At 41.4% G+C, this 24561-nt stretch overlaps 1 protein-coding gene across 2 annotated transcripts; it reads left to right on the top strand.

The window, feature by feature from the left end:
- The first annotated feature begins 517 nt into the window (after positions 1–517).
- On the top strand, positions 518–24418 carry LOC132139741 (zinc metalloproteinase-disintegrin-like batroxstatin-1). 2 transcript variants are annotated; one of them, XM_059548335.1, is made up of 21 exons: positions 518–675; positions 9286–9374; positions 9451–9524; positions 9776–9854; positions 9974–10050; positions 10412–10607; positions 10925–10987; positions 11351–11422; positions 12209–12378; positions 14166–14247; positions 21318–21448; positions 21592–21763; positions 22020–22109; positions 22532–22727; positions 22835–22937; positions 23050–23206; positions 23366–23446; positions 23551–23638; positions 23736–23844; positions 23927–24008; positions 24104–24418. In XM_059548335.1, the coding sequence occupies exons 1-21, from the start codon at positions 615–617 to the stop codon at positions 24212–24214; spliced, it is 2283 nt and encodes a 760-aa protein (XP_059404318.1). In that variant the 5' UTR covers positions 518–614; the 3' UTR covers positions 24215–24418. The 2 variants fall into 2 exon arrangements, with proteins under 2 accessions (XP_059404318.1, XP_059404317.1); XM_059548334.1 differs by having other exon boundaries at positions 21592–21769.
- Positions 24419–24561: the final 143 nt, after the last annotated feature.

Here is a 24561-nt window from a genome sequence, read left to right as displayed (position 1 = left end):
GAAATAACTTGGGAACATAAATGTTATACGTGAAAGAAAGTAGTTAGATTTTCTGACTGTTATTAGGGTGGCAAACTATTTACATATCACTGTAACAAAAATTTTGAAAAAGGAAACGTAGAATTAGATTGTGCTTGAATCGTGTTCAGTGGTGTGAGATAACAACCAAGGTGCTTGACCGCCTTGCTCAGGAAGTTTAACCATCAACATTTACCTCATTGTTTGTATGGATAATTGCATTTTTTTTTTTATGTGTGTGTGTGTGTTTGTTTGTGTGTATGTGTGTGTGTGTGTTTGACCAACAAATGTTAAAAGGCTTTTAAGAACACATAAGTGAAGATTTGCTTAGAGTGATCAATTTATATTGATCACTTTTTTGGAGCAGTTAAGGCCACTGAACACTCATAAGTGACCTCTAGTGCTTGTCCTCACTAAGTGCAAGTATTGTAACATCACGAACTTATTTGACACTTTCAAGGGCGTGTGCAATCATGTCAGTAATATTCTGTGTCACTTCCTGTAAGTGCACATGAAGAGCCAAAACAACACTTCAGCTGAACTATAAAACTTTGCTTAGCCAAACGATCCTGTTTCAGTTGTTCTGTACACTGACAATGGCCAAAAGACATCTGATGTTGTGGATCTTCGCTCTGTGTGTTTCACTCAATCCCTCAGGTAAGATACTGGATACACTAGTGCCTCTGCTTCACAATAACTGATTAACCTATCTCTGCACTGCTGTGGACTTTAATACTAGGGGAGGGCGCGGTCGAAAGTAACGTGGGACGAAAGTAACAAAGCGATTTTCTCCGAGCCTATTACTGCATTTGCATGCCAAGCTATGACGACATGTTCAACACGCAACCCTTCACAGAGCTGAGAAATATCACGTGATTTCATTTCCCGCAGTTAGGTCCATGAAACTGTTTTCGAGTACAAAAAGTAAATTATTGAAGGGATAATTTTTTTAATTAGTTGTGTTGTTTTTCTTGTTTCATGTGTCACAGTAATGATCAATCTAAAGGTTATTTAGTGCTTTAACACATCCTAAAGTTTGCATTATGAAAGTTTTTTAGTATAATAGTAAATCAGGTTTAAATGTCGGGAGTTTCTGGTTACTTTTGTCCCGCTACAGTGACAAGAAGTATTTATTTTGTTCCGGTACATGCTATTCTGTGAATTTCTGTGTCTTGCATCATTTATTAAAATGTTAATGTCATATTACACCAAAAGAATATGTCTGAGTGAAGGTCAGAAAGACAAACAGAGGTATGGTTTTATCCAGATGTTCCCTTTCGAGAGTACTCTCGTACTGCGTAAGCTAGCTTACGCTATGGGAAAAGGTCCCCTTTTCTCGAGAATATGAAGCCAAAAATTATCCTTAATTTTTTAATAATGTAAAACGCAGTGCTGCAGCACAGCAGACCTAAGCGAAGCGGCTCACGCGCTTATTGGCTGTGCTGTGGCAACTGCAGCAACCTATGGTGAGGCGGCGGAGAGGAACGAACCAATAGGGGCGCTATGCGCCCATTGGACGTCAGAGCGCGCCAAAATATGCATGGCTGGAACTATATAAGCCACCGCTTCGCCATAGGGATCAGAATTCATCTCCTTCAGCGATCTCACCTGCACTTCGCTGTCTTCTCCGGAGAAGCCTCTACACGCCGTCGAAAAGCCTCAGCGGGATAGCACTGCAACGCAGATCTGAGGACGTCGGCTCGTGCTTCATCTCGACGCCGCCTTCAGCACTCGCTTCCTGCTGCGCCATCCGGCGTGACTATATCCTTTATAAAGCTAGTGTGTTTGCCGCTGCATCACACTTTTTTCTCCAAAGTTCGAGGCGTTGTTTCAAATGCCTCGGGCCTGCGCTTCCTGCCGAGGCCCTCTGCCCAGCGAGGACCGCCACATCCTCTGTGTCTCCTGCCTGGGCCGCGAGCATGCTGAGAACGCACTCTCCAAGGGCGGCTGCCCTGAGTGCGACAACATGGCTATATCGACCCTGCGGGCTCGATTAGCTCAAACCAGCCACGATGCTCCACCCGCTCCGCCTCTTCTCTCTCAAGTGCCGCGTAAGAAACGCCGCGATCAGAGAATGCCTGAGCACACTGCTACACGCGAGCTCACGCCGGAACACTCCCCGCGTGCCTCGCCCGCTCTCTCTCCTTCGCCTGTCCTCTTCGTGGACAAGCAGCGCCAGTCTCTGCTCACCAGCGCCCCCTTCTCCTTCGGAGCGCCTGAGGCGGAAGAGGACAGACACGACAGCCTTTCTCTCGCCGCGTCCAGTAGTGAGGAATGGTCGGGCTCCATTGCGGACCACCCCCCCCCCCCCTACAGCCCCCAGCTGCACCGGACAACGCGCTGATATCGACGCGGAGCTTACTCGCGTGCTTACAAGGGCTGTCAGCGACCTTCAGCTCAACTGGTCTCCTCCAGACGAGCCCGCTAAAAGCAGGCTGGACGAATGGTTCTTGCAGGGGCGCCCTTCGGCCCCTCCGCAAAGAAACGCCCCTTCTTCCCGGAAGTTCACGATGAACTCACGAAGTCGTGGAAAGCCCCATTCTCCGCACGCTTGAAAACTTCTGTCTCGTCAGCGCTCTCCTCTGTCGACGGCGCCCGAGACCATGGTTACGAGAGCCTCCCCCCTCTCGAGGAGGCAATTGCTGCACACCTCTGCCCGCCCTCAGCCGCAGGATGGAGGTCGAAGCCTGTGCATCCATCCAAACCGTGCCGCACCACCTCAGCTCTCGCTGGCCGAGCATACACCTCCGCTGGTCAAGCTGCTTCGGCTCTACACACCATGGCTGTGCTGCAGGTTTTTCAGGCCAGACTTCTCCGTAACCTGGACGAGTCTGCCCCAGATACCTATGACTTTAAAGATCTCCGCAGCGCTACTGATCTAGCCCTGCGTGCGACAAAGACCACAGCACAAGCGATCGGCCGAAGCATGGCAAGCCTCGCTGTTTTAGAGCGACACCTCTGGCTCACGCTCACGGAGATGAAAGACGCCGACAAATCCGCCTTTCTTGACTCTCCTATCTCGCCTTCCGGCCTCTTTGGCCAGTCGGTTAAGGGTTTCGCTGAACGCTTCACTGAGGCTCAGAAGACGTCACAAGCAATGAGACACTTCCTGCCGAAACGCTCTAGCTCTGCTGCGGGACGCCGTAGAAATGCGCCGCCCCCTCAGACCTCGAAGCCATCGCAGCCAGACTTACAGTCTCGCCCAGCGACCAAAACCCAGCACCGCTCTCGCTCTACGAGCCGCAAACCGCCAGAGAGACGGGGACCTCGGCCCAGGATTGTGCTGAACCCCGAGCCTCCGAAGCCCTCCTGACCTTCGTGCTGAAAAGACCGTGGTTAAGTCCCGCTGCGGCCGGACCACCACACAAGAAACCTCGCATACTTCCTCCAATCCCCTCACTAAAGGCGGTTGGAGATGTCTATACTGCAGTAAACGAGCCTGTTACAATGCACGCACGCCTGCACACAAACGCTGTTTTCACGGCAACCTCAATAAAGCACAAAAAGAGCTTTTTCTATGTAGGCAGTGTGCCCACTACACAGTACGCACCCCTACATGTATACACACTCCCCCAAGTGTCACAAAAACACACTCGGGTTCCCTTTCATGCCCACCTTCCCGCTCGCGCCGGAGGTGCTCTAAATGTAGCGCGTGTGCCCACTTCTCAGTGCGCAACCCTACAAATAAGCGCTGTCACCACAGTGTCCCAAGCACAGCATACTCGAGCTACTGGTCCCCTCATAACAGGCGGCCAGTGCCCGAAGCACATTCAACCCATAGCCGCACGAGCCGCTGCATGGCAGGCCATCCCCGGCATATCAAATTGGGTTTTGAATATAATAAAACGAGGTTACTCGCTCCAGTTCGCTCGCAGACCGCCGTGCTTTCGCGCCGTGGTCGAAACGAAAGTGAAAAGCGAAATGACACACATCCTTCGCGCCGAACTGATAAACCTTCTTGCAAAAGGGGCGATAGAAACTGTCCCCCCTGCGCAGCGCGAGTCAGGCTTTTACAGCCGCTACTTCCTCGTACCAAAAAAGGATGGCGGTCTCAGACCCATCCTAGATCTCAGACGTTTGAACAAAGCGCTTATGGCGCGATCGTTCAAAATGTTAACTACCAAACAAATACTCGCGCAAATTCGCCCGAGGGATTGGTTTTTCTCAGTGGATCTGAAAGACGCTTACTTTCACATTCAAATAGCACCTCATCACAGTGAGGTGCGAGTATTGAACTACCTCGACGACTGGCTAGTTTTAGCCCATTCCGAGGAACTACTGACGACACACAGTTCCTGGATCCTCAGCCATTTAGAATGCCTGGGTCTCACGATCAACACTGTCAAGAGCGCTCTGTCTCCCAGCCAGAGGATTTCCTTTTTGGGGATAGACATAGACTCTGTGACGTGTACAGCGCGTCTGACGTCACAGCGCGCTCTCACTATTCAGCATCTAGCCGTGTCGTTCAAAGCCGGGTCTCTTTACCCGCTCAAACGATTTCAAGAAATGCTAGGTCTGATGGCATCAGCCTCTGCGGTTCTCAAACTGGGCCTGCTGCGCATGCGCCCACTACAACGCTGGCTGAGAGACCGTGTTCCAGCGCGCGCCTGGATTTCCGGCCGCGCGCGCATCAAGGTGACCCACGGCTGCATCACAGCTCTGGCCCCTTGGAAAATAGCCAACTGGTATCAGTTAGGCGTAAGCACGGGCGCTGTCTCGAAATGGAAAGTAGTCTCGACAGATGCATCCAACCTCGGTTGGGGCGCCCTGTACGAGGGCAGGTCTGCCTCCGGCCTCTGGTCGAGCTCGGAGCGACTGTTACACATAAACTGTCTGGAGATGATAGCGGTCGAACTATCCCTGAAAGCTTTCCTCCCATTTTTAAAGGGCCACCACGTTCTGGTCAGATCAGACAGCATGTCAGTGGTGGCCTACATAAATCGCCAGGGTGGTGTCAGGTCAAAAACCTTGCACACCCTGACCGAACGTCTTCTGACATGGGCACATTACAATCTGCGCTCGCTAAAGGCAGCGCATGTACCTGGCATCCTGAACCGGGGCCCGGACATGCTTTCCAGGGCGAATGTTCCCCCTGGGGAGTGGTCTCTTCACCCACAAACGGTTCAGTTGATGTGGAGCATCTTCGGCAGGGCAGAGGTCGACCTCTTCGCCTCAGAAGACAACACTCATTGCCCAATATATTTTTCAAAGAGCAGGGACGCGCTGGCCCTCGATTGGCCCAGACGCCCGCTTTATGCCTTCCCACCGGTCGCGATGCTACCGCAGGTCATCGATCGGGTCAGGAAGAGCAGATGTGCTATGCTGCTAGTAGCCCCACTCTGGATGACCCAACCTTGGTTCTCCGAGCTGATGCAGCTGTCCAGTACAGCCCCATGGCCAATACCGCTGCGGAAAGATCTCCTCACGCAGCTGAAGGGCGCGCTCTGGCATCCCCACCCCGAACTTTGGGCTCTTCATGTATGGCCCCTCAACGGGTACCCGGGAACCTCCCCGAGGGAGTGTTAAAGACCATTACGGAAGCCAGAGCGCCCTCAACCAGGCGCCTTTACGCGCAGAAATGGTCAGTGTTCTCCACCTGGTGCGGGACACGGAACCTAGACCCTCACTTATGTGACGTGACGGAGATACTCTCCTTCCTACAGGAGCGTTTAGATGCGGGCAGATCCCCGTCTACGCTCAAAGTGTATGTGGCAGCCATTGCAGCTTCTCATGCTCCGGTGGCCGGCCTATCACTGGGAAAAAACGAACTGGTCATTCGTTTTCTTAAGGGAGCTCGTCGGATGAACCCTCCCCGACCCCCTTCAATCCCTTCCTGGGACCTGTCTACGGTCCTAGAGGCCTTAAAGGGCCCCCCTTTTGAACCGCTTCAGTCTGTCGATATGAAGCTTCTTTCGTTCAAAACCGCTTTTCTACTGGCTCTGGCCTCAGTCAAGCGAGTGGGGGATTTACATGCGCTATCTGTAAGCGCTGACTGTCTCGAGTTTGGGCCTAATGACTCCAGAGTCATTCTCAGACCAAGACACGGCTATGTCCCCAAGGTGCTCTCAACACCGTTCAGAGCACAGGTCATCTCACTGTCAGCCCTTTCCTCGCAAAGCGACGAAAGCAACGCGAGCTTCATCTGCCCCGTCAGGGCTCTCAAAACCTATATTGCGCGCTCCGCCTCATTCAGGAGGTCGGACCAGCTCTTCATATGCTTTGGTGGGCGCACCCGAGGTCTCGCCACCACGAAGCAGAGCCTATCGCGATGGATAGTAGACACTATCTCGCTGGCTTACAAATCTAAAGGCCTTCACTGCCCGTTCGGCATCAGAGCCCATTCCACCCGAGGTATGGCCTCGTCATGGGCGTGGTCCTGCGGGATACCACTGGATGATATCTGTGCGGCGGCAGGCTGGGCCTCTCCGTCCACATTTATTAGATTCTATAATCTGCAAGTCCCTGCCCTGCAGGCCAGGGTACTTTCTATATAGACGTGCTAAGCCTTATCACGTCCCCCTTTTTTCGTTCCCTATATAAAGCTCACTAAGGTTGGCTGTTGGGACTGGGATTTCTCCTGCTATAAAGCCCCGGGCTCTCGCCTCGGGCTGTGACAGGTCGAAGTTCCCGAGCACGTACTCGGTTACTAACGTAACCTCGGTTCCCTGAGATGAGGGAACGAGTACTGCGTAACCTGCCGTGCTATGTGCTCGGACCGGGTGATCGCTTCAGTCGATTTAAAACCTGATCCCTATGGCGAAGCGGTGGCTTATATAGTTCCAGCCACGCCTATTTTGGCGCGCTCTGACATCCAATGGGCGCGAAGCGCCCCCATTGGTTCGTTCCTCTCCGCCGCCTCACCATAGGTTGCTGCAGTTGCCACAGCACAGCCAATAAGCGCGCGAGCCGCTTCGCTTAGGTCTGCTGTGCTGCAGCACTGCGTTTTACATTATTTAAAAATTAAGGATAATTTTTGGCTTCATATTCTCGAGAAAAGGGGACCTTTTCCCATAGCGTAAGCTAGCTTACGCAGTACTCGTTCCCTCATCTCAGGGAACCGAGGTTACGTTAGTAACCGAGTACGTTTATGAGAGAGCGTTTCTGGACATAGAGGAACATCTGGGCAGCTCCTACCTCGCATTTACCTTAGTTATGTTTAGGTTTTAGCCATATCTTAGCCTTTACACCTCCACCTATGAATTTGCAGTGTTTACAGATGTTTTAATGCACATTTTGAATTTATGCATAAAAACAACTGGATGAAAACATGAATAGGCCTACTGTTACATTATGTTTAGAATTTATATTATGCTAATGTAATTTAATTATTATATTGTTAATTATAAAAAAAATATATAAAAAAATCAAGTTTGTACAGTCGTGTTTTGAGACATTTGATGAAACTTAAATTTAAAATAAAAATATAAAAATGTAATTTAATATTTTTTTTGCACAAATAAAGGTCAAAATATGTTTGCAGTTACATATTAACAAGGCCATAGTCAGGTTTACTTAATAAAAATATGAGTAACAGAAAAAAATCTAGCTTATATTGTTGTGTTACTTTTGACCCACCTTTGTGTTACTTTTGTCCCAACCGATGGGGTCGAAAGTAACAATGTACAACTTATGTTCAAAGTGAAATTATACTGAAGTCTTTCTACATTTCTACAAAATACCACCTGGTATTGTTAGACCACACTTCTGAGTTACTGACCACAGCATAAATATATCTCTGTTTACAACATTATCTTTTAAAATTATGTTTTTCTGAAAAATGGTACTTTCACCCCTGCTCTCCCCTACACTGCAGTGCCATGGCTGCACTGCAAGAGTTCACGTAATGAAGGGTGTCTGATTTTAGAATAAAAGTATGAGATATTTTTATTTGTACAGATCCTAGATTTACTAAGGGTCAGGGAAAATTTACAACAAATTTACTGTTTGTATTATTTTATTGTATTATATGTTGAATGTTTGATGAATGTTTTATATAATTTATATAATATAATTTTGTATGAAACCACTGGTTACACATTAGATTGTAGTGTATTACATGTAAATGTAACAAAATATGACTGTAACTAAAAGGTGCATTCACAAGCAGATTTACACCAAACTCCATATTAATTTTATTCAGTACTTAAATATAATATAAAGTGTTGTCAGTTCACTGTCTTTTAATCTTCCTGTCACTTTTTGGTCAATAGCATTGTGCATATTATATTATTTGATTATATAAAAGGGATGCACCACACTTTTAGAAAAAAAAAATGTACAAAAGCTGTCACTGAGGCAGTATCTTTTTCTTTTTTTTACCTATTAACTGTCACCTGGCTCCTCGGTGGGCCCCCTACGTTTACTTCACTATATTACAATTAAATCCTAATCTAATCATGACAAACTATATATCGTTGGAAAGGTCTTTTCTGTTAAAATTATGTAGGAAAAGTAATAGATTAATTTATGGCAAGAGTGCACCTCAAAAACCTACATCATAACAAGAGTTCTGACCTTTGTCAAAAAAGTCGTCTTTGTTGCCTTTTTCTCTATCACACTTTAGAAATCATCAGAAATTATATATCACTTGAAAACTTGAAATCTTAAAAATTCATCCTTTGAAACCTTTCAAACATTGCATTAACATGAAAATTGTATCAAAATTATGTAACAAAATGTTTTCACTCATGAATTATAAAAATTTTGGTTTGGTTCATGCACTTTCAAGTCTATATTCAAAAAAGGTGAGTGACAGTTAACAGGTTAAGTACACCTTTGTAAGGGTTTTTAAAGGTACATATTAGAACCTAAAATTTACATATTAGTTTGGTACATGATTGTACCCTTTGAAAAGATAACGCCCCATTTACAGCTTTTATTTGGGGGTGGAGGGGGCATTAAGATTAGACTATCAGGTAGCAATTTAAAATGAGGGGGTGCATAACCTGCCAGGGGTGCAGAATTTGCCATAACACCGCAAGTTAAAACAATGAATTAAAATTCTGTACGTATTAGATTTATTAACGTTTACACCTACCCCAAACCTAAACCTACCCCTTACAATGATGCAAATACAGTAATTGTTGTTCAGCATGACAAAACCCGTAAAAAACTAAAATAAATCCAGCATTTGGGTTAAAAAAAAGCAACTAACATAACTAAAGACTATATTAAAAAAAAAATAATAATCATTACTGTATTTCTGTACTTTCTGCCTAATCTGTGCTTCAGTGTCTTTAATTCCCTCTGTTTGTCAATCTGCTATAGTTGGTCACATTCCTGAACTAGATGGAAAAAAGATTTATGAGATTGTTCGACCAATCAGATTACATGCCCTACAAAAAAGACATTTAAAGGTCAGTTCTCGTCTACCCATCACTAAATGTCATTTGTAAATATTTTAATCAAACTAAATAATTTCTTTCCTTGCAGTCAAGACCTGACACAGTGAAATACGCTATGAAACTAGGTGGTCGAGACATTAAAATGCATCTCCAGAAAAATGAGTAAGCTTGTCTGTCAGTTACTCCTTTTCATCATTTTGTGTGTGTGTGTATGTATGTGTGTGTGTGTGTGTGTGTGTGTGTGTGTGTGTGTGTATCTTGGGATACTTAAAATCTGCATGTTGCAATTTAGAAAAGTTTCTCATAGACAAACATCTGTTCGTATTAAAACGGCAGTTACCACAGTACACATTTTGATTTGTCAATTTGTCCCTTTTTGGTGACTGATCTGAGAAATGTGTGTTAATCAACAGTGGGATGCTGACTAAAGACTATAGCGAAACTTACTACACAAAAGATGGGATGCTTGTCACAACTACACCTAAAGATCTGGTATGCTACAACTAGTATTACTAACATATGACATATATAACATACATGTTACAAGCTAATCAACTATAAATCATTATTGTAATGTGATCCATAAAGTGAAATACCCTTTTCTTGCACAGGATTTATGCTATTATCATGGGAAAATAGTCAATGACAGTAAATCGTCGGTTAGCATGAGCACCTGTGATGGTTTACGGTAGGGAAAAACAATTTTTAAAGAGGTTTCTTTTGAACTTTTTCACAATGCATATATAACATATACACATAACATATTAACCCCCCCGCCCCCCCCCAAACACACACACAATCTCTACTGCTGTTTTTACACTAACTATTGCTGCATACTGCAATGCAAGTTTGTTGCCTAAAGTGTGTTTTATGAAATTAAAGGAAGCTACAGTGTGACTTGTGTTTTCTACTTAGATAAATGAGAAACATAAATTACACATGGTTTCCCAATCACCCTTGATCCCATGCCAGATGCCTTTATTTCTTTGTAACCAGGCCGAAAGACCCTACAAATGACATTGTGCCTATTACGTGAAATCTCTTCACAGAGGTTATTTCCAAACAGAGGAGCAGAGATTTCTGATTGAGCCGTTGTCTGAGGATGGTGATGGTGACCATGGTGTCTTTAAGTATGAAGATGTAAATGAAAAGAAGCCTAGGATGTGTGGAGTCAACAACACTAGCTGGGACGAGAGTGAGAAAATTGCTCCTCCACGCATTGTCAAAAGTCGTTCTCATTCCTCAGTAAGATTGTCTATTCATTTTACGTTAGCATTAAAAAAAAGCAGCAAATCACAATATGGTTAAGAATTAACCATATTCTGGCTTGGTTGTCTTAAAGTCTTATGTGTTGTTCTGCAATGTCAAGACAACCATCACAATAAATTGCAGAAGTCGAAATTGCAAAAAAAAAAACAAGAAAAAAAAAACAAGTCCCCGATTAACCTTATCCTGTACATTGTAATGTAGGGTAGATAATATTGTTTTCAAATTGATTTCACTGAAGAATTATTATATTGGCAGTTCTGTAATTTCAGCCTATTTCTTTTTGTCTTGATCAGGGGCCAACTTTTTTCCACCAACAAAAATACATTGAGTTCTTCGTTGTGGCAGACAACAGTGAAGTAAGAGTGAAGTAACAGATCTAAAACATTAATAAAGATAAAGCATAACAGATCTAAAAAAATAAATAAAGATAAAGTTTTTTCATTATTATTTATGTGTATATATATATATATATATATATATATATATAGTTGATATCTGATGTTCTAACACTAAAAAACCCTTACTGGGTTAGAGCAATATGTGGGATTTTGTGCTTGTTCAGCATTTCTGTTTTTATAGAATCAAACTGTTCTCACAGTAAATTTAAAATCACTGATGCTAACAGATTTCAGAAAGTGTGTCCAAATACCAGTGTGACTAATTAGTGACAAAATGCTTCGATTCATGATTCATTTGTTTTTGTTTTGTTTCCCCCTCAGTACAAGAAGTTAGACAGCAGCCATGAGAAGCTGAGAAAGAGAATATTTGAGATCATCAATTACATGAATAATGTGAGTCAATGATGACATATATTTTATTCAAAAGTTCCAGCATGCCAACATTTATGGATCATACAGGATATTACAACTAGGACCTGTGATAACAAGGATCCTTGAATGTGTTAATTAATCACATGACTAGATACAGATCTATGCCATCTACAGATCTTCTGATGAATACTGGTTTAGTACTTTAGTTAAACTATTTATGGCGACCCAATATGTTTTTGTCACACTAGAACAAAACACATATACAGTGGAATCCAAAAATCGTAAGACCTGTGATTTAAACTCCATTTAAAAGGTTGATTCAAGAGTGATTTAAAACAAAGGAACCTAATGGCATAAAATGAGTTAAAACATTTAAGATTATGCATTTCTATATATAGGTTTTTTTGTGACAAGCCCCATGACATCCTTGCTTCCATGAAAGCACACAAGATCATCCTGAATAACATTGTTCAGATTTTACCACAAGCTTGTGAGTCAGTTTCATCGAAAAGGGTAAAATGATAATTGTAATTGGATATACTAATACTAACTGTAACAACCTTTGATGAATAGTGTACTGTAGGTTGTTTGTCAGTTGAAAGAAGAATAAGTGTACTAAATGCATAGATTTACTAATTCTGTATTTGAGGAAATAATATATCTTTTTTTAATAATACAGTATGTTATTTAAAAAGGTATTCAATCAGAAAAAAAAATTGCTAATGGTTTCAGACTTTTGGACACAGATTTACACAATATACAGTAACATACAATACTCATCCTTTACTTTTTTTTTTTTCTGTGCAGGTATATAAAGAAATCAACACATTTGTAGCTCTAACTGGATTTGAAGTCTGGACAGATAGTGATAAGATAACAGTGTCTTCTGTTGCTAAAGATACCTTGAACGCATTTTCCCAGTGGAGCAACACCGATCTCATCAAAAGACAGAAACATGACAGTGCCCATCTCCTCAGGTCAGCTCACATGTGGCGAAAAAATGACAAACCTGATTCCAAAAAAGTTGGCACGCTGTACAAATTGTGAATAAAAAAAATGCAATGATATGAAAGTTTCACATTTCAATATTTTATTCAGAATACAACATCCATGACATATCAAATGTTTATAATTTTAAGGGAAAAATAAGTTGATTTTAAATTTCATGACATCAACACATCTCAAAAAAGTTGGGACAAGGCCATGTTTACCACTGTGTGGTATCCCCTCTTCTTTTTATAACAGTCTGCAAATGTCTGGGGACAGAGGAGACAAGTTGCTCAAGTTTAGGAATAGGAATGTTGTCCCATTCTTGTCTAATACAGGCTTCTAGTTGCTCAACTCTCTTAGGTCTTCTTTGTCGCATCTTCCTCTTTATGATGTACCAAATGTTTTCTATGGTTGAAAGATCTGGACTGTAGGCTGGCCATTTCAGTACCCAGATCCTTATTCTACGCAGCCATGACGTTGTAATTGATGCAGTATGTGGTCTGGCATTGTCATGTTTGAAAATGCAAGGTCTTCCCTGAAAGAGACGACGTCTGGATGGGAGCATATGTTGTTCTAGAACTTGGATATACCTTTCAGCATTGATGGTGCCTTTTTCAGATGTGTAAGCTGCCCATGCCACACGCACTCATGCAACCCCATACCATCAGAGATGCAGACTTCTGAACGGAGCGCTGATAACAACTTGGGTTGTCCTTTTCCTTTTTAGTCCGGATGACATGGCGTCCCAGTTTTCCAAAAAGAACTTCAAATTTTGATTCGTCTGACCACAGAAGAGTTTTTTACTTTGCCACAGTCCGTTTTAATTGAGCCTTGGCCCAGAGAAAATGCCTGTGCTTTCTCTTTATAAATGGCTTCTTTTTTGACCTATAGAGTTTTAGCCGGAAACGGCGAATGGCACGGTGGATTGTGTGCACTGACAATGTTTTCTGGAAGTATTCCTGAGCCCATGTTGTGATTTCCATTACAGTAGCATTCCTGTATGTGATTCAGTGCCGTCTAAGGGCCCGAAGATCACGGTCATCCAGTATGGTTTTCCGGCATTGACCCTTACGCACAGAGATTGTTCCAGATTCTCAGAATATTTGGATGATATTATGCACTGTTGATGATGATACCTTCAAACTCTTTGCAATTTTTCTCTGAGTAATCCTCTCTAATATTTCTCCACTATTTTTCGCTCCAGAATTGGGGGAATTGGTGATCCTCTGCCCATCTTGACTTCTGAGAGACACTGCCACTCTGAGAGGCCCTTTTTATACTCAAATTATGTTGCCAGTTGACCAAATAAGTTTCAAATTGGTCCTCGAGCTGTTCCTTATATGAACATTTTTTTTTTTAGCTTTTCCGGCCTCTTATTGTTACTTGTCCCAACTTTTTTGGAATGTGTAGCTCTCTTGCCATGAAATCCAAAATGAGCCAATATTTGGCATGACATTTCAAAATGTCTCACTTTCAGCATTTGATATGATATCTATATTCTATTGTGAATAAAATATAAGTTTATGAGATCTGTAAATTATTCCATTCCTTTTTTACTCACAAGTTTGTACAGTGCCCCAACTTTTTTGGAATCGGGTTTGTATATAGTATATAATCAATACTTTGTCTGCTCCAAGTTGCGTTATTTTGTGTTCTGCTTTGAAATGGTTAAGGAACTGAAACAGGAAGGAAACAAACTTTAACCACTAACTGATTGTAATCGAGCAGGATTCGTTGAATTTGGATTAAACATTGATTTATGTCATTCTCTCAGTGCACTTGACCTTGATGGATCAACTGTAGGTCTGGCTAACATTGGAGACATGTGTTATGGTCTTTCAACAGGGATTGTGCAGGTAATAATATTATCGCATAAAAAGTCACAAACATATTTGCCAAAAATATGTAGTGAAACTAACATGAATGAAAATAAATGATCTAATATGATCACAATAAAGCATAGTGATATAAGTAGAAAGCCAGTATGGACATGGTTTAGGGGTGTTTTATTAATTCATTCATCCACTGCAGTAAAATTATGAACAAATACATTAGCATGTATTGCAAAAAACCTTGAAGTGAATAATTTCACAATAATGGAAGAAGAGGAAATATTTTCCATTACAGCATATGATGACTCACCATGGTCTTGACTGTGGTGTTTTGCTTATTGTTGCAATGCCTTTATGCCGCCCTTAGTCACAATGCGAAGGCTGAGGTTCCTTTCTCACAGATGTTTAATGCACTCATCGATATAGATGCCAAACATAGACTGCAACATCAACAGTTACATGTAAAACAGGCATATAACATTAAACTCATAAATAAACAGAAAATACATCCACAAACCTTTGCCTGCTTGTGAGTAGAGTTGGTTATAGTATGAATTTTATCGATTCCAATTCAGATTCTGCTTATCGATTCCGATTCTTATCGATTCCTTGTTTTGATTCCAATAAGATAAAAAAATCCAATATAAAAAATTTAAGTCAAACATTTAGATGTCAAACATGTATTCTGTCTTTTTACAAAGCATTGTGTTGCAGATGAATAACATGAGCAAAAATCAGCAGCCTACAAAACACTGCAAGAGGAATTTTGACTGTGCTTAAAAAAAATACCATAGCAAAAACAGCTAAATTAATATAAATGTCAAATATCAAAGTGTTAAAGACAAATAAACATTAAGTAATAAGATACATGTAGGAACAAAAAAATCAATTAGTAATATCATAAATAAATACAATTGAACAAAATTTAAGGTACAGAATCTAATTAAAAGTTTTAAAACACTGCATAGTGTTTTTATAAATAAAATAAAGATTAACCAATTAAAGTATTGAGTCAAGGTCAGTGAATGATTTTCTTTTGTTCTTTGATTAACATTAATGACAGGCAGCGCGTTTATTAGGCTAATGGGCTCGGTGCACAAGATGGCGCGGGTGAGCTTCTGCAACGCGAGTGTGTGCATACCTACTTCCGGTCTTGCGATGCTGCATTTACTGCAAGGGAAACTTACATACGAAACTTGGCTAGATGTATATAATTAACGATTTTCAAATTTAACAGCGGATAGTGGTATATCAAAGACATGGGGAAACATCCTCCCTACATTTTTGCGTACCTCTGTGTGGAAATTCATCAAGATACAATGCGGAGATTGCTTTATTGTTCTGTTGATTATGGCGGATCAGAGTCAGCGTCAGGTTAATCAGTCCACAGGGATTTCTTCTTTCAAACACAAACCACTCAAATATGCAATACTTTACATTTTCGAAGAGCTGATTTTGTTCTGACTGTTAGGTCATGTTTCTGACTGTCAAACGAGACGCACAGAGATTTCTGATAAAAGCATGTTTTATTAACTTTATTTGATAACATATTTTATAAGTGTAACTGTACAATTAAACTTAATGTAATTATAGTAGGTTTGCATTAATTAAAATATCGCTTGCATTCATGTGTGTTTTTAACAATGTTTATTTGTTTTGTGAAAGATCTGCAGCATGAATCATTTGTCTATGAACAGCACATGTATATTGTTATTCTTTTGCAATAATTATCAGATAAAACGGATATTAAAATTAGTCATGTATTACTTTACTGTGTAAAATAATAAAATAGGTTGTGAAAATGATGAAACAAACTGATGTGTGCACAATTGAGAAATGGATACTTATGAAGATAATTCGCAGCCCACGAGGTAAATATTTTATTTAAAAAAAATCAATGTAATACAAACATTTTCGAGAAATTAGTTATTTGTACATTTAAATAATTGCTTAGATAAAAATACATTATGTAGCTGTGTATACACACCATGAGTTCAACTTTCATTTTGTGAATAGTATCATTCACCGGACCTAAACATATGTTTCAAATGAACTGGCTCAGTTAACATTTTATAGTAGCAGTGTATATCTTATTTGCATTTGAAGTGATATTATAAATCCTGTAAACATATAAAAGGTAATATTTGGATTTCTACGGTTCCCTCTCGAGGCGGTAACTCAACATTACATCAGCTAAGACTTATATGGGAACTCCTCCCTTCTCCACTTACGTTGAAATCTTATTGGCTAACGCCAGCTGGGGACAGCTGGCCAATTGACACGAAGCATGCAAATACTGACAGGTCAGCGGGCAGTATAAAATGCATGGGCGCGAAAATTACGTCAGAATCTCTTTCTTCACGTTAGAAGTCTTATCTAAGTCATCATGGAAGTTGCAATAGAGGACTACTCACCCCGTTTTCCTCTCCGCATCCGATGGCTGCTACTGCTAGATTCGGACCTTCACCAGTTCTGTGTGACCTGTCGGGGAGCCTCACACGGACCACACATGCGTCCACTGTGCCGAGCTGCCAGTGCGCGCCCTCAGAGCCAGAGTGGCTCGGAAAACAGTGGGAATGAGGCCCACTGCCGCCAGCGAGCCGCTGGTGGGCCCTCCCCCGCCCGAAGATGAGTTCGATGTCGGCTTGGTGGACGATAGCTTCTGCCCCGCGAACTTCGTTCTCTTCGGAGTTAGCGAGGAAAACGACTCCATGTCGCTTTCGACGTCGGAAAAGGTTTGGGCGTCTCAGTCGGACCGCCCCGACCAAGAGGGCCCTGCAGACCTCCAGGAGGAGCGAAATTTCCCCTCAGATCGAGCGGAATGCGCATGTTGAATTATCTGGAAGATTGGCTGATTTTAGCCCACTCAAGAGATGTGCTGATCAGTCATGTGGAAACAATGCTTCGCCATTTGGATACGCTGGGACTGCATGTGAATATGCAGAAGAGCGTGTTTTTACCGAGTCGGACTGTAACATATCTGGGAATATGTTTGGACTCAATGGCGATGCGAGCCCATCTCTCTCTAGAGCATTTCATCGACTCTGCGCTGTTTCAGACCGGGCAGGTCGTTTTCACTGAGGGAATTTCAGAGGCTTCTGTGACTGATGGCGGCGGCTTCTTCAGTGTGCCATCTGGGTTTGCTACATTTGCGGCCGCTATAGTTTTGGCTGTAACTCGAGTTCCGCGGTGTCCTTAGCCCTGCAAGCCTTTCGGTCGAAATTGGAGCGGCAATTACTACAGCACAGTATGGATAGCGGGAGTTTGCCATCCACGCTGAAGGTGTATGTGAGTGCTATTGCCGCTTTTCGTTCCCCGGTTGATGGGCAAACGATGGGTAAGCACGCTCTGGTAATCCGTTTTCTCAGGGGAGCAAGGAGATTGTGTACTTCATGGCCGCCCTCCGTGCCGCCATGGGATTTAGCTCTAGTTTTGAGGGCTCTATCTCTACTACCGTTCGAGTCCTTAGCTTCGATTGCAGTTAATGAGCTTCCCTGAAGTCTGCTTTGCTTCTTGCTCTCGCCTCGGCAAAGCACCATGGAGACTTTCATGAGTTTTTGGTGAATGATATTGCATCTGTTTCGGACCTGGCGACTGCAATGTCACTCTCTGGCCGAGACCGGGTTTCGTTCCGAAGTCACTCAATACACCGTTTTGTTTCCCTGCCCGCCTTATCTGCTGAGCCGTCAGCCTCGCGTGATGCTGATGCTCAGAGCGCCGGGACCCTGTTAGGGTTTTACGGATGTATATGGATCGCTCAGCCGCCTTTCGTCAGTCGGACCAGCTGTCCGTGTGTTTGGTCATCAGAGCTCATTCTGCGAGAACTATATAAATGCTTCCTCATGGGCCTGGTCTAGAGGTATGTCTATCCAGTATTTATGTTTTGCTTCTGGCTGGTCTTCCCAGAACACATTCGCCAGGTTTTACAAGCTGGATGTACCCTCTGTAACGTCACATGTACTTTCGGTGAGTTAAGTTTTATTCATTCTGTTATAACCAGCTATACAGTAGTTACCATGGCTGCTAACTCTGTGTTATGGTTTAAATGGTTTATGCAGTTGTCACCGCAAATGCCGTCGACTCTGTTTAACTCTCATGCTTGAGTGCTTATTGCGTTGTGTCTGCCCTGGTTAGTGCAGACTTCGATTTATTGCTTGAAGTTATGCAAATTTTGTTAGGGTCGGAGCAGATGTCTCATTGGTCTAGTTCCGCCTATCAGATGCAAGCACTCTTAGCGACACGGCCATTGGCTAGAACTGTCCTGCTTATGTGTGAGGGTGATTGACTCCGTTCAGGGCTTATCTTCACTGCTCTCACGGCGGGATTTTATACAGTTCCCATATACCTCTTAGCTGACGTAATGTTGAGTTACCGCCTCGAGAGGGAACGTCTCCGGTTACTATCCTAACCTTGGTTCCCTGAGAGGCGGGAACGAGACATTATGTTAGCCGCCGTGGTCGCTGTTTGATCAGCTGTGCTAGCGTTCAGTCGTGATTCTGAAGTAATTTTCACCCATGCATTTTATACTGCCCGCTGACCTTTCAGTATTTGCATGCTTCGCGTCAATTGGCCAGCTGTTCCCAGCTGTCGTTAGCCAATAAGATTTCAGCGAAAGTGGAGAAGGGAGGAGTTCCCATATACGTCTTAGCTGACGTAATGTCTCGTTCACGCCTCTCAGGGAACCGAGGTTACGATAGTAACCGGAGACGTTCTCTGCACTGACGTTTAGCACAACCAGAAGTATCTTTCATAGACTGAAAAAGAAAGGTATCTTTGCACATACTGGCAAGACCGGAAATCCAAGATGGCGGAGATATGCAACTAGCCCATTGTCTTATTTGTATGGTATTTTCTGTATATTGGTTGACAAATATGAGAAGTCATTTTCTACAGTGGAAATACACGGAATGCTCCGAGAACGGACACAAACTGGGAACCCGCAGCACGTGCGCGACCACTGATATCTGTGCACGCGCTTGCGCTTGCGATTCATGTGCGCTGCACACATACAGGGCGCAAATTCTTTCTGTTCCTGCACTTAATCGTTTTTATTCAAATTGAAATGCGAACGCAGGTATAAGAAGAATCGAAATGCAGGCGTCTTCAAATTCCCGGTTCCTCGAAATTTGGAACCAGTTTTCGATACCCAACCCTACTTGTGAGCTAAGAAAGGGGATAATATCTTGAAGATTCCTGATTGGATGACTTATGATTTTAGAGAAAAACACCTTTTAATTTTGCGATGATTAATTACATCGTCCCATTTTTCGTGCGGATGACAAAACAGGAAGTGACATACAAAAGCACATTGGGTATAAAGTAAATATAATCAAGAAACACTTAGAAAGATTCAGTCTTGCTTAAATAAACAACAGTTGAGTATAGAAATCACAATAAGTATGATAAACTAAAACAAAATAAAAAATTATACAAATTTAACTAATCAAATGTATATTAAATAAATGAGTGCTGAAGTACACAAGCGCCATCTAGAGGAAATATATCAACTCCCTTTGTGACAGGAAATAGAAACTTCTCAACTTTGCAAGTACACCTGGCTGCAGCCTGCAGATCAAGGCGGTTGCATGTGCAGCCCCGCCCCACACCTACTCTGATTGGTTCGATCGTCTTTCAAAGACTTACATGATAGGAAATGTGTGTGTAGTTGGTGTAGGACGGAGAATGCTGTTTAAAAAGCTAAAAACGCTGTACAGTTTTACAAAGCCTTTACTATAATGCAGTTTTTTATTGTTAACTTGACTCACTATGTCTGATTTATTGAATCAAGAGATGTTAAATGCTGCAAGTTTATTCTTCTTGACCAGATTAATTCACAAATGAATAATTGGGACATTCTAAAAGCACGCTTAACGTGAAAGTACATGGCTTTATGCATTAAAACAGTGTTTTAAAAAGACCAAACTCAGTAAACAAATTATTAATAAAGCATTCTATTCACAGACAAGCAGATATGAGCACAGAATACGAACAGCGTTTAATTTCCACCCATAACCTGCTTGTCTGTAAATAAAATGTGTTATTAAAAATGTTTACTGAGTTTGGTCTTTTTAAAACATGCATTACGCCACGTTACGCGTTTTCCTTTTATCTAATCGTTTTCTATGGGAGGAAAACGCTTAACACGTAATTAAACACATTGCATTCTTATTCTGGACTCATCTGCCTGTCAGTGAATAGAATGCTTTATTATTAATTTGTTTACTGAGTTTGGTCTTTTAAAGACACTGTTTTAATGCATTAAGCCACATTAAACATAGAATGTCCCGAATCATTCCAGCTGATTGAAAAGAATCGGCTCAATGGTCACAAAATGGATATCGGGGAAGATACCAATTTAATATAAATAGATGATACTTTATAAAGTTTATCTCAATATTTGACAGTGGCTGTGAGACTGCACTAAAATAAGAGCAAAAATTTAAATATGTTCGTTACTATAGCAACGGTTTACAGGTATGTCCTTTCAGAATCATCACTGGCCGATATAAATAAAAGTTTATCGATTTCTTCACTTTCAAATAACGAGGAGCAGCATATTGTCCTGAAATAAAGGGGAGAAAAAGTCTATGTTTTGCAATGTAGTAGTTTCATAAAAATTTAATTGGCAGACACATTAGGCTATTGCAGTGTCATTTATCAACTGCATGACGGATAATTATATGTAACAATAATTGTCTTGTCATGCTATATAAATTAAAACAGTAATGACACACCCCTTTCATTTTCCTTTCTCATACTCTGATGATATGAAATAATCATATTTTCTAAAATTATTTAATTCATAATTAATTTTTCTATCTGAAGACCTGATCGTCTTACTGTGGATAATCAACCCAATTAATTTACTATATTCGTATGTTAGCCTAAAGATCAGCTTAATTTAACAAAAATTTTTAAACAAATTTTTAAACAAAAACTTTGAGGCAGAAATTACAGTGTTGTTCTTTCTCCCAAATCATCTTAATACTTAATCATAATATAGACTAAATAAACATTTGAATGAAAAAAAATAAAAAATCTTTATTAAGCCTGCACTTATAGTATAAGTACTAACTGATTTTTCCAATTCAAAGGATCACAACTCTAAGGCTATATTGGTGGGGGCTACAATGGCCCATGAAATGGGGCACAATCTGGGCATGGATCATGACAGCAACACATGTGTTTGTTCTGATGACGCTTGCATTATGACAGCTGCCCTCAGGTACTTAATGCTTATAATTGTTGAACTCGATTAGTTTATTAAAATGTGAAATCTGCCATTTCTACTGTAAAGTTTTATTTTGAAGCTTATGGAGAGCCTAAAAAATGGTTCTGAACAAATACCACTGCTCCATGTCTCCGCAGCTATTTTATCCCACAACACTTCAGCAGCTGCAGTACTAATAGCTATGTGAACTACCTGGACAACCAAAACCCAAAATGTCTTCTGAATAGGCCCAAACCAAAAGAACTGATTCAGCCACCTATATGTGGAAATGGAGTTTTGGAGATGGGAGAAGAATGTGACTGTGGAACGGTACAGATAAGCAGAGGGTTTCCTAAATGTGACAATTCAATGATCTGGAAAAAAGTTTTTTGCTAGAAATATAAAAGCAAAGAACTTTACTTGGATGTTCATTCATTCATTGCTTGAAGAAGTAGAGCTTTTCTAGATACTCAGAAATGGTATTTAAAAATACAGTTTATTGTGTGCCCAGAACAAATACAGCTAAAACGCTAAGATATCTTAAGACATGCTCATTGTCTTTATTTCAAAACCTGTTTCTACATAGGAGTGTATAAACCCATGCTGCAATGCAATCACCTGCAAGCTGACAGAGGGCTCACAATGTGCAACAGGAGAATGTTGTGAGAATTGTAAGGTAAAATTCAAAGAGTCTGGGGCATTTTAATCAGATCATGAAAGTATCAGATTAACACAGCCGATTTATGATAGCCTACTACTGCATACACTCACACTCCATGCATTTCAACATTTCTTAAACCACTAAAGCCCATATATTTGTCAAAATCTTTATAACTGATGAATCAAGGGGAGTTCCCTCTCATGTATATTGATTGGAATAAAATTAAACCTCTGTTTGCACGGGATGAAACGAAATAGTTCAAAATATATCACCTTAATTATAAATAAAGTGTCTTTGTTATCAAGAATTTGAAACCGATATGTCAACATCTCAAAAAATTTATTTTATCATATGGTTCCATTCATTTATACTGGGAACTACCAACAAGCTTCTAACCTTTAAAGTATGCAGCCATGTTTTTCATTCCTCCCCATCAGATCATGTCAGCCACACATGTGTGTCGTCCAAAAAATGATGACTGTGATTTGCCCGAGTCATGTACTGGAAAATCAGCCTGGTGTCCTGAAGATGTCTTTACAGTCAATGGAATCCCTTGTGAGAATGGTAAAGGCTATTGCTACAATGGCCATTGCCCACAGAGAGAGGAGCAGTGCATTAAAATGTGGGGTCCAAGTGAGTACAATAATATATTGTAGCAACACAATAATAGTGAAAAATAATCTGTATTGAGCCCATATGACTGTTGAGCCTATTTTTTCTTTTTATTAAAATAAATAAAGCTGCTGTGGTAGCTCAAGAATATTGCTACCAACAAAACACAAAATCAGAATCATACGCCCACTGCAAACGTAGCGGCGATAAATATATTGCATGCCATGGAAAGTAAGTTTTTTCATCAATCTGTCCATTCATTAATCTCTTCTAATATCATACTGGTTCAATTACTATTTTTGTCCCAGCTGATCAAACACCAATCTTATCTGTCTGTCTACAGAGATGTGATGTGTGGAAAACTGTTCTGTTACCATGGCAATGGAAATCCCAATTATGGATTGCTGGTACAATTCCTTGAATGTAAAGCCACATTCTACAGCCATCCTGAAAATGATCATGGCCAAGTTGAAATTGGCACCAAATGTGGGGAAGGGATGGTAAGACTGGTCTCTCGCCAGTTATACACAAGCTTCCTTGTAGTTTAATAACTATATGCTCCTTTAATCACCTCTAATGGAAGAAAAATGAAAACATTGTAGGTTTGCTACAGTTGTGACATTCAAGTCATTTACGAATGACGTGTTTGTTTTTTTCAGGTTTGTTACCAGAATGAGTGTGTTGACCTAGAGACAGTTTATAAAGCAGCAAACTGCTCAGCCAAGTGCCAAGGCCATGCGGTATGACCCAAAATCTTTGACCATTTCAGGTCCTTCACAAGTTACAGGTGCATCAGAATTTGTAACTCGATTTTGAAGAATTAATGTAAGTGTATATGTTAAAGGTTTGTGACCACAGAATGGAGTGCAGATGTGAACCTGGATGGCTGCCGCCAGATTGTGAAACACCAGCAAGTGATGGATTGTCTAAAGGTAGTACCACAGATATTGCACTCAAAATATTTTCATATTCTTTTAGTTTTGAGGATCACGAATGCAATTTTTTTTTCTTTTGCCTTTGCATTTCAAGGTGTGAAAACAGCCATTATTATGTTCGTCTGTGTCCTGTTTGGGATATTTATATCCGGACTGGCCGTCTCCTTTTACAAGCACAGAAAGAGCGCACCTTATTCATTCCGGTAAGAGAATAGCAAACCAACACTTAAACACTGGGGAAAGTCAATGAAACGAGTGTATTTAATACTGCTGTTTTCTCAATAGCCCTCCAAGGCAGCAGAAAGTTCATGTAGTCGACATCCCTGACTACAGATTTCAGTCGACACCAAATCAGAAGCCATCTCCGGTAACTAGTCACATCTGTCTTTATTCCATAATTTAATTTATTTACCTAGCAAATGGTGAAAGCGTGATCAGGACTTTGTGATCTCTTCATTTTAGGCAATAAGGCCCAAAGTACCTCCTCCACCTCCATCAGTCCAGTCCAGAGTTCTACATCATGACTTTATAAATGCACGACAGGTAGCAAAGCTTGCTCTATATAATGTGTAATGATGACTGATGTTCACATCAGTATTTAAAGGAATAGCTCAACCCAAAATGAAAATTCTGTCATCATTTACTCACTCTCATGTTGTTTCAAACCAATTATGACTTACCTCTGCAGAATCCAAATATTTAGCACTTGTGCTGCTCTTGTAATATTCAACATCGACTGAAGAAGTGTGATATCTGTGTGTGAATGAAAAAAAAAATGACAGAAATATTTTCACTGAATTAAATCAAAGTCCTTTTAAGTCATGTCACTCGGCGTCCATCTTTGAATTGCCTCTCGGGCATGCGAGTGCAACTCCTATCTCTTTGAACGGGGAAACATCAAATTCTCCAAAACTGTTCAC

This window comes from Carassius carassius, chromosome 4 (assembly GCF_963082965.1).
Source record: "Carassius carassius chromosome 4, fCarCar2.1, whole genome shotgun sequence".
Taxonomy (NCBI): Eukaryota; Metazoa; Chordata; class Actinopteri; order Cypriniformes; family Cyprinidae; genus Carassius; species Carassius carassius.
This window is presented reverse-complemented; position numbering and strand designations above follow the sequence as displayed.

Bases quoted from the DNA above. Each gene is read 5' to 3' on its own strand.
- LOC132139741 (XM_059548334.1), top strand. From the start codon at position 615: ATGGCCAAAAGACATCTGATGTTGTGGATCTTCGCTCTGTGTGTTTCA. The intron at 10,608-10,924 runs GTAAGATTGTCT...TGTCTTGATCAG, and splicing joins AAAGTCGTTCTCATTCCTCA to GGGCCAACTTTTTTCCACCA. The intron at 23,447-23,550 runs GTATGACCCAAA...TATATGTTAAAG, and splicing joins CCAAGTGCCAAGGCCATGCG to GTTTGTGACCACAGAATGGA.